Here is a 13457-nt window from a genome sequence, read left to right on the forward strand (position 1 = left end):
TAAGTGTGAGAGCTGGAGATGATCTGAAAGCATCCAGTGGTTCCTCTGTAAACGAAAAGATCGCACACTAATACTGGTGCTACTTGTATGGAAGTTGAAGTTGCTGAGTGTGATGACCCTTGAGTTTCCAGAACATTGCTGGCCAGCGGATCCATTATGTTCCTCCAGGAAATTTCCAGGATTTTCATCTGAAGAATCCAGACCACCAAGAGGCCTAGACTTTTTTTATTTTTGCCCTTTGCCTCACATATCAGATAGGTGCACTCAAATGTTAGTGTTTCTGCAGTGCATTTTCCCCTGCATCTGAGGTTGGAGGGATTAGGACAGCTATACTGCATACTTATTTATTCTTTCTAGCTCAGGAATCAGCAACCTTTCAGAAATGGTGTGCTGAGTCTTCATTTATTCACTCTAATTTAAGGTTTCGTGTGCCAGCAATACATTTTAATGTTTGTAGAAGATCTCTTTCTATAAGTCAATAATATATAACTACACATTGTTGTATGTAAAGTAAATAAAGTTTTAAAAATGTTTAAGAAGCTTCATTTAAAATTAAATTAAAATGTAGAGCCCCCCAGACCGGTGGCCAGGACCTGGGCAGTGAGATTGCCGCTGAAAATCAGTTTGTGTGCTGCCTTCGGCACTCATGGCATAGGTTGTGTACCCCTGTTCTAACTCATTATTGGATCTTTCTTGGCTTTCAATATATTGTAATTACTACATATGGATTGGATGTACTAGGGTGGCGTTGAAAGTAGCATTGAACCAGGTTTGTGGTGCAGGCAAGGTCAGGTTTCAAGGATCAGATCCTGAATGGTGTTTGTTTTTGTTGATGATGACCTTGTATTCATCAGCAGAAGCCTGACTTTCTCAGTTTCTCTCTGTCCTCATCCCAGTGACAGCAGGAATTGGTAGAGAGAGGAACAATTGGTTTCCAGATTTTTCAGTAGGCCTTGTATTCCAGTTCTTAAAATTTTGAGTGTTTGACATTGATGTGCTGGCTTCTCATGGAAAAGGTTTGCATGGTGGAATTGATCTATGGAACTAAGCACAAAAATGTGCAAAATTTGTATGTGGAATGGTTCCAGTTGGTAAATAGCCTGGTTAATTTGGGCTACCTCCAACCTGAAACATTCCAAAAGCTGAAGTTGATACAGAATGCTTGCAGTTGCCTACCTATTAAATGGTGCTTCACAATAAGTGTACATACAGCATCACTGCTGCTCAATCGCCTAGTTTCCTTTTGGCTTCCATGTTGTATTTAAGTTATTTAACATATAAAGCCTAAATATAATGGAACTTTGCCCTCTGAGAAACCAGTATGTCTGTGTTGTTACTGCAGCTGTCCTCTATAATGAAGCTTGAATGAGATACTGCTTGGTTTAAGTGGGTGGAGACTACTGGTGTGGCATTCTGATCTTCTCTGGAAGTTATTTTACCTCTAGATCCACCGGAGCCTGGTTTTGTTTAGCCTTTTAGGTGTGCTGCAACGGGGAACATGAGCCCAGGATCCTTATGTGATGCCTTTTTAATCTAATGTTTTGGTGTATACTTAGTTGCCAGTTCCATTGATTTCCAGAGTGCTCTGCAAGATGAGAGAGGATTTGGCCAAACTACATGTATGGCTTTGTTGTAGTTGATGCAGTTTTGGTTCCCAAGCAGCCTGAACCTGTCAATCTCTCAACCAAGGATTTTGCCTCTGCTTCTGGATCTGCTGGTGCAGGATGAAGGGAAGATTCTGTACCCAGATCTGAATTCCCTTCATCTCAGAGTTGGGCTGCTGGATGGATATTGGAAGTAGAGCATTCATGCTCTTTACCCATCCAGAATATTTTAGTGAACAGTAGAAAGCCTCTGTGAGGTGCTCACCTGGTGAAATGGGCAAGGTTTTCTTGCTGGTGTCATCAGAAGTCCCTGATTCCACAAGAAACGTTGGTGCTGGCGATCTTAGTCCTGGTCTACACTACAATTTTAGATCGAATTTATCAGCGTTACCTCGATTTAAGCCTAGACCTGTCCACACAATGCAGCCCTTTTTTCCAACTTAAAGGGTTCCTTAAATCGATTCTTTACTCCACCTCCGACGAGGGCATTAGCGCTGAAATTGGCCTTGCTGGGTTGAATTTGGGGTGGTGTGGATGCAATTCGACGTTATTGGCCTCTGGGAGTGATCCCAGAGTGCTTCATTATGACCGCTCTTGTCATAAACAGATAAGTAAGAGTTAATAGAACAGAAGTACTTCATGTCTCTTTTGCCTGTAAAGGGTTAAGATCTGTGAGCCTGGCTGTCACCTGACCAGAGGACCAATCAGGGGACAGGATACTTTCAAATCTTGAGGGAGGGAAGTTTGTGTGTGTGCTGTTAGTTTTTGGCTGTTCACTCTGGGGGCTCAGAGGGACCAGACGTGCAACCAGATTTCTCTCCAATCTCTCCGATACAGGCCCTTATAAATTCAGAATAGTGAGTACTGGGTAGATAAAGCGAGTTAGGTTTATGTTTGTTTCCTTAATTTGCAAATGTGTATTTTGCTGAAAGGATTTTAATTTGTACTTGTATACTTAGGCTGGGAGGGTATTCCCAGTGTCTATAGCTGAAAGACCCTGTACCTATTCCATTTTAAATTTACAAAGATAATTTTTTTACTGTTTTTCTCTCTTTAATTAAAAGTTTCTTGTTTAAGAACCTGATTGTTTTTTATTCCGGTGTGAGACCCCAGGGGACTGGGTCTGGATTCACCAGGGAATTGGTGGGGAGAAAGGAGGGAAGAGGGAGAGAGAGGCTAATTTCTCTCTCTGTTAGGATTACTGTCTCTCTCAGGGAGAGAGAAGGAGAGGGGAAGGTGGATTTTCCTCTCTGTTTTAAGATTCAAGGAGTTTGAATCACAGTGATCTTCCAGGGTAACCCAGGGAGGGGAAGCCTGGGAGAGGCAACGATGGGGGAAAGGGTTTACTTTCCTTGTGTTAAGATCCAGAGGGACTGGATCTTGGGCGTCCCTGGGCAAGGTTTTGTGGGGACCAGAGTGTACCAGGCACTGGAATTCCTGGTTGGTGGCAGCGCTACAAGTACTAAGCTGGTAATTGAGCTTAGAGGAATTCATGCTGGTACCCCATCTTTTGGACGCTAAGGTTCAGAGTGGGGAATTATACCATGACAGCTCTGTACAGTGCTCTCAACTCAAATGCACTGGCCAGCTAGACAGGAAAAGGCCCACGAACTTTTGAATCTCATTTCCTGTTTGGACAGCGTGGCAAGATGCAGGTGACTGCAGATCTCATCAGCAGAGATGACCATGATGGAGTCCCAGAATCGCAAAAGAGCTCCAGCATGGACCGAACGGGAGGTATGGGATTTGCTCACCATATGAGGAGATGAATCTGTGCTAGCTGAACTCCATTCCAGTAAACAAAATACCAAAACGTTAGAAAAAGTCTCAAAGGGCGTGAAGGACAGAGGCCATAACAGGGACACACAGCACTGCCGCATGAAAATTAAGGAGCTAAGGCAAGCCTACGTAAAAACCAGAGAGGCAGACGACAGCTCCGGATCAGAGCCCCAAACATGCCGCTTCTATGATGAGCTGCATGCCATTCTAGGGGGTGCAGCCACCACTACCCCAACCCTCTGCTTTGATTCCGTCAATGGAGAATCATGCAACAGGGAAGCAGGTTTTGGGAACGAGGAAGATAGCTCACAGCAAGGAAGCAGAGAAACCCGTTTCCCCAACAGCCAAGATATGTTTTTCAAGCTGGACCTGGAGCCAGTAACCCCCGAATACACCCAAAGCTGTGCTCTCGGACCCTGAAGGCGGAGAAGGGACCTCTGGTGAGTGTACCTTGTAAATATTATACATGGTTTAAAAGCAAGCGTGTTTAATGATTAATTTGCCCTGGCATTCGTGGCCAGTACAGCTACTGGAAAAGTCTGTTAATGTGTCGGGGGATGGAGCGGAAATTCTCCAAGGACATCTCCGTAAAGTTCTCCTGGATGTACTCCCAAAGCCTTTGCAAAATGTTTCTGGGGAGGGTGACCTTATTCCGTCCGCACTGGTAGGACACTTTACCACACCAGGCCAGTAGCATGTAATCAGGAATCATTGCATAACAAAGTATGGCAGCGTATGTTGCTGGCATTCAGACAACATCCATTCTTTATCCCTCTGTGCTATCCTCAGGAGAGTGGTGATATTCATGGTCACCTGGTTGAAATAGGGTGGTTTTATTAAGTGGACATTCAGAGGTGTGCGTTCCTGCTCTGCTGTTTGCCTGTGGCTGAACAGAAATGTTCCCTGCTGTTAGCCATGTGGTAGGGGGAGGGGTGAAGCATGAGTGATCTCTCACACCAAACCGGCAGGCCCTCAGTATAAGAGGCAAAATACGACCTTTTAACGCCACTCTCCCCTTTCCTCCACCAGCTACAAATGTTTCTCCTTCACAGAGGCTAGTGAAGATTAGAATGCGGAAAAAAAAACGCACTCGGGATGAAATGTTCTCTGAGCTCCTGCTGTCCTCCCAGACTGACAGAGCACAACAGATTGTGTGGAGGCAGACAGTGTCAGAGTGCAGGAAAGCACAATATGAACATGAGGAGAGGTGGCAGGCTGAAGAGAGTAAATGGTGGGCTGAAGATGATAGGTGGCGTCAGCTTACTGACAGAAGATGAGTTGATGCTCAGACTGCTGGATGATCAAACTCATATGCTCTAGCGTATGGTTGAGCTGCAGGAAAGACAGCAGGAGCACAGACCGCTGCTACAGCCCCTGTGTAACCAACAGTCCTCCTCCCCAAGTTCCATTGCCTCCTCACCCAGATGCCCAAAAATGCAGTGTGGGGGCCTCCAGCCACTCCACTCTAGAGGATTGCCCAAGCAACAGAAGGCTGGCATTCAATAAGCTTTTTAAAGATTTTAAATTTTCAAGTGCAGTGTGGTCTCGTTCTTCCCTCCTCTCCCACCCCTCCCAGGCTACTCTGGCAGTTATCCCTCTATTTGTGTGATGAATTAATAAAGAATGCATGAATGTGAAGCAACAATGACTTTATTGCCTCTGCAAGCGGTGTTCGAAGGGGGGAGGGGAGGTTGGCTAGCTTACAGGGAAGTAGAGTGAACCAAGTGTGGGGCGTTCATTAAGGAGAAACAAACGGAACTTTCACACCGTAGCCTGGCCAGTCATGAAACTGGTTTTCAAAGCTTCTCTGATGCACACTGCACCCTCCTGTACTCTTCTAAGCGCCCTGCTGTCTGGCTGCACGTAATCAGCGGCCAGGTGATTTTGCCTGCACCTCCCACCCCACCATAAATGTTTCCCCCTTACTCTGAGATATTGTGGAGCGCAGAGCAAGCAGTAATAACAATGGGAATATTGGTTTCGCTGAGGTCTGTCCAAGTCAGTAAACTGTGCCAGCATGCTTTTAAATGTCCAAATGCACATTCTACCACCATTCTGCACTTGCTCAGCCTGTAGTTGAACTGCTCCTGACTACTGTCCAGGCTGCCTGTGTATGGCTATATGAGCCATGGCATTAAGGGATAGGCTGGGTCCCCAGGGATAACTATAAGCCAGGGGTAGGCAACCTATGGCACACATGCCGAAGGCGACACGCGAGCAGATTTTCAGTGGTACTCACACTGCCTGCGTCCTAGCCACTGGTCCTGGGAGCTCTGCATTTTCATTTAATTGTAAATGAAGCTTCTTAAACATTTTAAAATCCTTATTTACTTTACATTCAACAATAATTTAGTTATGTATTATAGACTTATAGAAAGAGACCTTCTAAAAATGTTAAACTGTATTAGTGGCACACAAAACCTTAAATTAGAGTGAATAAATAAAGACTTGGCACACCACTTCCGAAAGATTGCCGACCCCTGCTATAGGCATTTGAACAGCCCCAATGGTTATTTTCTGGTCTGGGAAGAAAGTCCCTTCCTGCAGCTTTTGAAACAGACCAGAGTTCCTGAAGGTGCAAACATCATGTACCTTTTCCTGCCATCCCACGTTGATGTTGGTGAAATGTCCCTTGTGATCCACTAATGCTTGCAGCAGCATTGGAAAGTACCCCTTTCAGTTTATGTACTCGCTTGCTTGGTCCTCTGATGCCAAGATAGGGATATGAATTCCATCTGTCGCCCCACCACAGTTAGGAAATCCCATTGCAGCAAAGCCATCCACTATGACCTGCACGTTTTCCAGAGTTACTACCGTTGATATCAGCAGCTCTTTGATTGCGTTGGCTACTTGGATCACAGCAGCCCCCACAGTAGATTTGCCCACTCCAAATTGATGCCCGACTGACCGGTAGTTTTCTGTCATTGCAAGCTTCCACAAGGCTATTGCCACTCGCTTCTCATCTGTGAGGGTTGCACTCATCTTGGTATTCTGGCGCTTCAGGGCAGGGGAAAGCAAGTCACAAAGTTTCATGAAAATGCCCTTACACATGCAAAAGTTTCCTAGACGCTGGGAATTGTCCCAGACCCGCAACACTATGCAGAATCACCAGTCTGTGCTTGTTTCCCAGGCCCAGAATCGGTGTTCTGCGGCATGAACCTGCCCCATTAACACCATGATGTGCACATTGCCGTGGCCCGTACTTTGTGAGAAGCCTACGTCCATGTCTATGTCCTTATCGCTTTCGTCACCACAATGCCTTTCGCCTCCTCATCTGGTTTCGCTTTGGCAGGTTCTGGCTCTGCATATACTGCAGGATAATGCGTGTGGTGTTTACAGTGCTTATAATTGCCTTGGTGATCTGAGCAGACTCCAGGATCCCAGTGCTATGGCGTCTGGGCTGAAACAAGGCGCGAAACGATTGTCTGCTCTGACAGAGGGGGGCGACTGATGACATGGCTTACAGGGAATTAAAGTCCACAAAGGGGGTGGCTTTGCATAAAGGAGAAACAGAAACAACTGTTACACAGAATGGCCCCCTCAAGGATTGAACTCAAAACCCTGGGTTTAGCAGGCTGTTGATTTTATGGAGGGAGGAAGCAAATGAATACAAAACAAATCGGGTCTATGTCTTGTTTTGATCCACTCCATCTATCTTTTACATCTTTAGGGTGGCAGCAGACAGTGTAGTTTGACTGCTAGCATCGTCATCTTCTGGGTTCTCAGCAGAAGATGCTGCATTACGACTGCTAGCCATCGTCATCTCCTGGGTGCTCGGCGGAAGATCTGAATGATCTGGCTGAGTCACTCTAGTGTCTGCCCAGGCATCCCTAACTGACCTCACCGAGATCGGTTAAAAGAGCACCCAGGAATGCGACTGTTTGAGCTGATGGCAATCTGTTCCCTGTTACTTTTCAATGAAAACATCCTTTCTGGTTGCTTTTGCGTCTCTGAGGATGGTAGAGAGAGATCCAAGCATTGATGGTGGTCCCTCCTTATACTGTTTTGTTACCTAGACAAGGTGTCTGTAAGGGCACATCCTAAGTTCTGGCTTCCATGTATTCCATGATTCCACAACTGTGGTTTCTTCTGAATTTACTCTTTTTTCCCCAGAGTTGTGCTGCAAATATAAACTTGATTTTTTAAATAAAATTTTTTTCAACCCTGGAGGATAAATTAAAAAGTGTTTGTTTAAGATAAAACCTTGAACAGAGTGCAAGCCAATGAAATGACCTCTGCAGAGTACTTGAAGCAGTAGCTCTTAAGAGGAGTGAACCCAGTTAGGGCTCTGTGGACTTCATGATGCATGGGACTTGGCATTTTTCAAGGTTTTATAGAGCCTGGCATTTTAGCCACAGAATTTGCCATTTTGATGCAACAAGACATCCAGCCTTTGTGTGTCTATCTCCCTGCCCTGAAGTTGCCTCTTGCACTTCCGTTTTCCCTGCCTAAAAGGTAATAAAGTGGGTTGTAGTGCATACTTCATGACGGAGCTGTGCAACAGGGGTCAGGAAGTTAGGGCTAGCGTCCAGCTTGTAGTCAAGGAGTGTAGGATCCAGAAATGTAGATTGGTGAACTAGGCTGTCTTTTGTCAAGCTGCCTGGACAACATCTTGGGAACAGCGGCCTGGGAATTATAGCTGGCCTGCTTGGAGGTCATAGCAAAAATTCCTATCTTTGAAAATAATCGCTGACATATTTTATTGGTATTTTTAATTAACGAATCATGGGTGAGGGTGTCTGTGAATGGGAGTTAAGGGTTACAGTACTCTTCTCTCTCAGTGAATATTCAGCCACAATTGAGATCAGAGGCACTCAGGCTGAAGCTGTGTCAGTATAAATGAGAGGGAGCATTCTCAGAGGGTCTTTGTTTTGGAATTTGCTTCCCACTTTGGTCCTCCAGAGTCCAAATTTGTTAACATTGTGGGCACCCTGCAAAACCATCTTCTGTCTCCTTTCTGATGTCAGGGATAGGGTAGACTGCAGGGGATATGACATTGAGCAGTCCTTTCATTATTTAGTTATTTTAATGTTTGGGATTGGCTTCTAAAAGGACCTTGAATTGCATTTCAGAAATTTAAATAAGTAAAAAGTGGTGGTGGAATAAATTAATGCTTTAAAAGAATTTACAGGTTATTGCTGCAGAATTTAGTCCATTGTGTTGCAGCGTACACAGGGTCCCAAATGTATCCTCTATTTTAAATAGTGTCCAAGACATTTTATAACTATTGTTTAAATGACTCTGCAAATTAACAATTTCCTAGTTTCCCAAGTGTTATGTGTTAGCATAATTTTAAAAGTTCCCTTTGTCGTATTCATAGACTTTTGAAGCACTACACTGTGGCAGCTATGTCCATAATTAAAAAAACAACAACAACTCAACATGAGGAAAATTTGTTTTAACAGAGACAGCTTTCTGGTATAAGCCTGTTGAAGAATTTTAATGAAGATTTTTTTTATGTCTTATCTTGGAAAGAGCTGTTGTCTAGTTTTCAGAATTGAAGACTTGCCTACATTAGGAAATTGTAGGGGAGAAAAAAAATCTCAGTGGCATTACCACTAGATCAGCATCAGTAGGAGAGGTGGTATAGAGGTTTCAGCAACTGGACCCATTTTAACCAACTTGTCAATTAAACCTGCTTTTTAGCAAGTTGAACATAGCAGTAATATGTCAGAATCCACCAGTACCTCATCTGTGTTAGCGCTTCTGCTTAAAACTAGTTTAGTTTTAAAATATTGTTTTCCACGTAGTCTGCCTAGAGCTGGGCAAAAATAGACTTTTGATTTGCTGGTAGTTCTGAAAAATAAAAATAAATCTTTCAGGTTGATCCAAAAAACAAAATTTAGAAAAAAAAAAAAGACAGTTTTGGAACACTTTATTCCTCTTGAAATGTTTTGTTTTGAGGCATTTTTAAATGGCCAAATTCAGAAAATGGAGGAAGTAGTTGGGCCCTACTTTTAATATTTAGCCCAGTTAGGACACTCACCTAAAATATAGGAAACCTGGTTTCACTTCTCCCCTCTGCTTGATATGGAGCAGCTCTAATTCCACCTGAGTGTCTATTCTTTTATTGTGATTCTGCAATATTTTCCGTTCACTTACATTTTTGTGTTGTCCTTTTCTGCTGTGTGAGAGATTCTCACAATCCAGGAGGATTGAAGTGATGAAATTGATTGTACCGAAAGATCTCTCATGGCATAGAATAGAGAAATTAGACAACTATATTTTCTTCTAATCTCTTTTCAATTATAATTTTAGATGTTACTTGTAAAAATGGGAGCTAAACAATTTTTCTAACACATTTTTTAGTTCCCTGTTACTTTTCAATGAAAACATCCTTTCTGGTTGCCTTTACATCTCTGAGGATGGTAGAGAGAGATCCAAGCATTGATGATGGTCCCTCCTTATACTGTTTTTGTTACCTAGACAAGGTGTCTGTAAGGGCACATCCTACGTTCTGGGTTCCATGTATTCCGTGATTCCACAACTGTGGTTACTTCTGAATTTACTCTTTCCTACAGAGTTGTGCTGCAAATGTAAACTTTTTTCCATTTGTAAATGGGGTGTGATAATACTTTTTACTCACCTTTTGTGCACTTAAAGATCTCTGTACGTATACAGTAGCATTAATCCAAAATATTATTGTAAGCGTGCGGACTCACCTCTGCGGCGCCTCCTGCAGGTCTCTCAGGGAATTAGCTTGATTTCCAGCCTGCAGTGCCCTCTGCAGGCAAGTGATCCACTACCGCTTGGCCCCCATGTCCCTCCCTGGACTCTGGTGCCCTGTTAGCTGGGGTGCTGCCCGCTGGCAGTAACCCCTTTCTCTCAGGGTCTCCCCTCCCCAAGAAACCCCCACCCACTATCCCCACCTTGCCTCAGTATATGGCTACTGTCAGTCATCGTCTAGCCCCCACGCCATGGGGCAGACTGCAGTATCAGCCTACTCATCACTGGCAAGGTTGGGTTTGGACCTTCTGCGTTTACCTACCTCTGGGCTGCCCTCTGTAACCCCCAGTACCTGTTGGCCTTATGCTAGTCCGCAGCCTGGGGCTTTCCAGGCTGGAGCTCCCTAACTCCTCTGCCTTTCCCCAGCCCTGCTCTACTCAGGTACCCTGTCTCTAGTCCCTGCAGCCAGGCCTTTCTCCCTCTACAGGCAGAGGGAGACTGTTTGGGCTCCTGGCTCATCGCCTTTTTATACAGGCCAGCTGTGGCTTGATTGGGGCGTGGCCCAGCTGCCGCTGCTTCCCCAATCAGCCCAGCTTTTGGAGCTGCAGCCCTCTCCAGGACTGCTTTTTAAACTCCTCAGGGCAGGAGCTGGTAACCACCCCACTACAGTTATTTTGTGTTGTTTATTTTATGGCATTGGAAGTGGAGATCAACTGGTGCAAATACCATGAAGATGTAAACATTACACTAAAATCTTGAATTATTTTTCTAGGAGGAGAGACTTCAGCATGCAAACCTTCATCTGTTCGGCTTGCACCGTCATTTTCATTCCATGCTGCTGGCCTTCAGATGGCTGGACAGATGTCCCATTCACATCAGCAGTACAGCGATCGTCGGCAGCAGAACATAAATGACCAACAGGTTTCTGCCTTATCCTACACTGACCAGATTCAACAACCTCTAACCAACCAGGTACGTGATATCAGGAGAGAGACTTTTCAGTTTTGAGATACGTGCTTTCTTCCTTAAATATTTTGGGATACTTTACCCATTATTTTTTTTAAAATAGAAACATCTATAATTACAAGGTTCACATCTAATGCATCTAGATCAAAACTTTGATTTTTTTTTTTTTTTTTTTTAAATTGAGAAATACTATTGCTCCTTTGTAAGAGGCTTCAAGAGACAGTCTTTTGGCAGTTAAATAAATACTTGCCTTATTTGTGAAAGGAAATATTCTATTCTAACCATTCTTGACAAGGAAAGGAAGTAAAGTAATCTGAGGGGAATTTATGGCAATTAAAGATCAGTCTAGTGGTAATCATGAAAAATGTAAATTGAAGTCCAAGTTTGACTGCTTTATTTTTTTATTTTCTTTCTGTTATATTGGAGAATTTTATAGGTAACTTTGGATTGGAAACTTATTGTACGGAACTTTATAAAGATCTTGATTTCAAACAATAATACAAATATATTATCACTTGGACTTCTTCACTGCTCCTCTTCCACATCAGAGTTCTATATTCTCATATATTAGCTCTTATCTTGGATAGGTGATGTGAGCATACTTGGGGAGTAGGAGGACTCCAGCTGGGTACTATCTGGCTGACATACCTTCCCTGGTGTCATTGGACTATGACAGTGTCTCCCCACCTATGAGGGCTAGATTATCCCCTTGCTCTCCCTGAGAGCATTCCTCTGTAGTTCCTCCTTAAAAGCAGTAGGGAAGCTGACAGCCTGCTTAAAGGGGACAGCTTAGCAACTGCTCCCTGCTTACACCCAGTTTGACTGACTTTTGATTTAATTAGTCTTTAAATTGTGCCTTCAAAACATACAGGATGGTAAAATGAGCCCAACATAAAAGGAGGGAATGCCGCTGCTGTGCCCTGGTGCAAATCATCCCACCCCATCTAAGCCACCTTGGATGTGCTACAATACTATCATGAAAGCCTTTACCAGGACTCCTAAGTGTGTTGCTCTGTGGAAAAGCAAGATGAGGGAAGGGACCACAGAAGAAGAGGAAGAGATAAGAGAAGATGAGTGTAATCAGGATCAGCTCTAAGAGATGCAGGATCCTCCAGCATGTAGGGAGGAAAGGGAAGTTGAGGCTGTTCAAGTGGAAGGACTTACCAGACTTACTTTCCAGAATTGCTCAGCTCCTGAAAATTGGAAATGGGAGAGCCAGGTGCTCTGATACCCAGCGATCCCATCCTGCCTAGTTCATATAGGTCCCAGAAAACTCCATATGTTAAAAACAAGACATGATGGCTCAAGAGTAGGAATTTTCATTAAGAAGGTGCCTGCAGGCAGGCTTGTGAAGATTCTGTATCCACCAACAGAGGAAAAAAATGCCAAGATCTACCTGACTGTCGGTAGATATAGCCACCTCAAGAGTGGCAAAAGGGGTGATAGTACCTATCAGAAGACATGTTTTCCTTTTAAAACTGCTGCTTAAGAGAGAGGTCAATCTGCGTTTAAAGGAGCATTTAACTCAAGAACCCTGCAGGGGACCTTGTATGTGATTTATCCTCCTAGGGTGGTAATTGAGTGAAAGCACAGATTTTTCATGTTCTTTAGCACTAAGGATAAACAGATGGTAATGGCTGAAATGCTGCCCTTGTTGGGACCTGCATTGTTTTTCATCACCAGGACCACCTTAGGAGCCAAGGTGATCTTCATAACAGTAAAGAGGTCCCTGAGGGCTGAAGCAGTGGTCAACTGATTAGATAGCTAAGGCCAGCCTAGCTTCTCTACCCTTTAGGAGAGCAGTCCTGCTTGGCAAAGAGCTTCAGAAGCTGTAGAAGTCTTTCACAGATAGGAAAAACTGAGTCTTCCCACAGTACAGCTCCTGCAGACACTGGTACAAATCTCAACATTGGTGGGCTCTTACCTCTCTAAACCTACCCCCATAAATCAGAGAAAAGAATACCTTTGGCAGGCTTCTTTTTGAGGAAAAAAATCAAATTACTTTTGTACCCACAGAGAAATGCACAGGAGCCCCAGCCAATCAGCATGAAGGTATGCAGGCGTGTACCGCATCTTTGCCACTTGCCAAATACGTAGGTTAACACCATTTCGGATAATTGGGTATTGCATGCAGTACCCTGACACTTTTGAGGAGAGTACCACTCCAATGGCTTTTTTTGCTTAGTCACCTTGCTCTAGCGCAAAAAAGAAGCTAAGTGTACAAGACTGTAGACACCCTGCTGGATTTGTAGAAAATCCCTGAAATCATACCATTTTCCTAGTTTTTTAGTGGGAGCAAGGGACCTATTCCACATACTTCACATTTCCCAAGACTAATGGTGGACAGTGCCCAGTTTTAGACCTGTGTTTGGCACTAGTGTGACTGCTGTTGAGATATTGTATCCCTTTCTGGGATGTACAGTTCAAGAATGATATTGATAA

The 13457-nt window shown here is 44.0% G+C and overlaps 2 protein-coding genes across 5 annotated transcripts in view; both read left to right on the plus strand.

Moving 5' to 3' along the window:
• The window catches only part of TTC3 (tetratricopeptide repeat domain 3), a 367670-nt gene that overhangs the window by 328709 nt on the left and 25504 nt on the right, over nucleotides 1–13457 (plus strand). The gene's annotated exons all lie outside the window — the stretch shown is intronic.
• Nucleotides 1–13457, plus strand: part of DYRK1A (dual specificity tyrosine phosphorylation regulated kinase 1A) — a 156838-nt gene that overhangs the window by 81002 nt on the left and 62379 nt on the right. The window contains exons 2-3 of one of the 3 annotated variants that reach the window (XM_050916360.1): nucleotides 3245–3823; nucleotides 10822–11021. The exons of 1 other annotated variant lie outside the window; for it this stretch is intronic. In XM_050916360.1, coding sequence (XP_050772317.1) covers nucleotides 10899–11021 — 123 coding nt within the window. In that variant the 5' untranslated portion in view covers nucleotides 3245–3823; nucleotides 10822–10898. The remainder of the gene's footprint in view (nucleotides 1–3244; nucleotides 3824–10821; nucleotides 11022–13457) is intronic. One more of the 3 variants, XM_050916350.1, reaches the window with a different exon arrangement.

Source organism: Gopherus flavomarginatus, chromosome 1 (genome assembly GCF_025201925.1).
Source record: "Gopherus flavomarginatus isolate rGopFla2 chromosome 1, rGopFla2.mat.asm, whole genome shotgun sequence".
NCBI lineage: Eukaryota > Metazoa > Chordata > Testudines > Testudinidae > Gopherus > Gopherus flavomarginatus.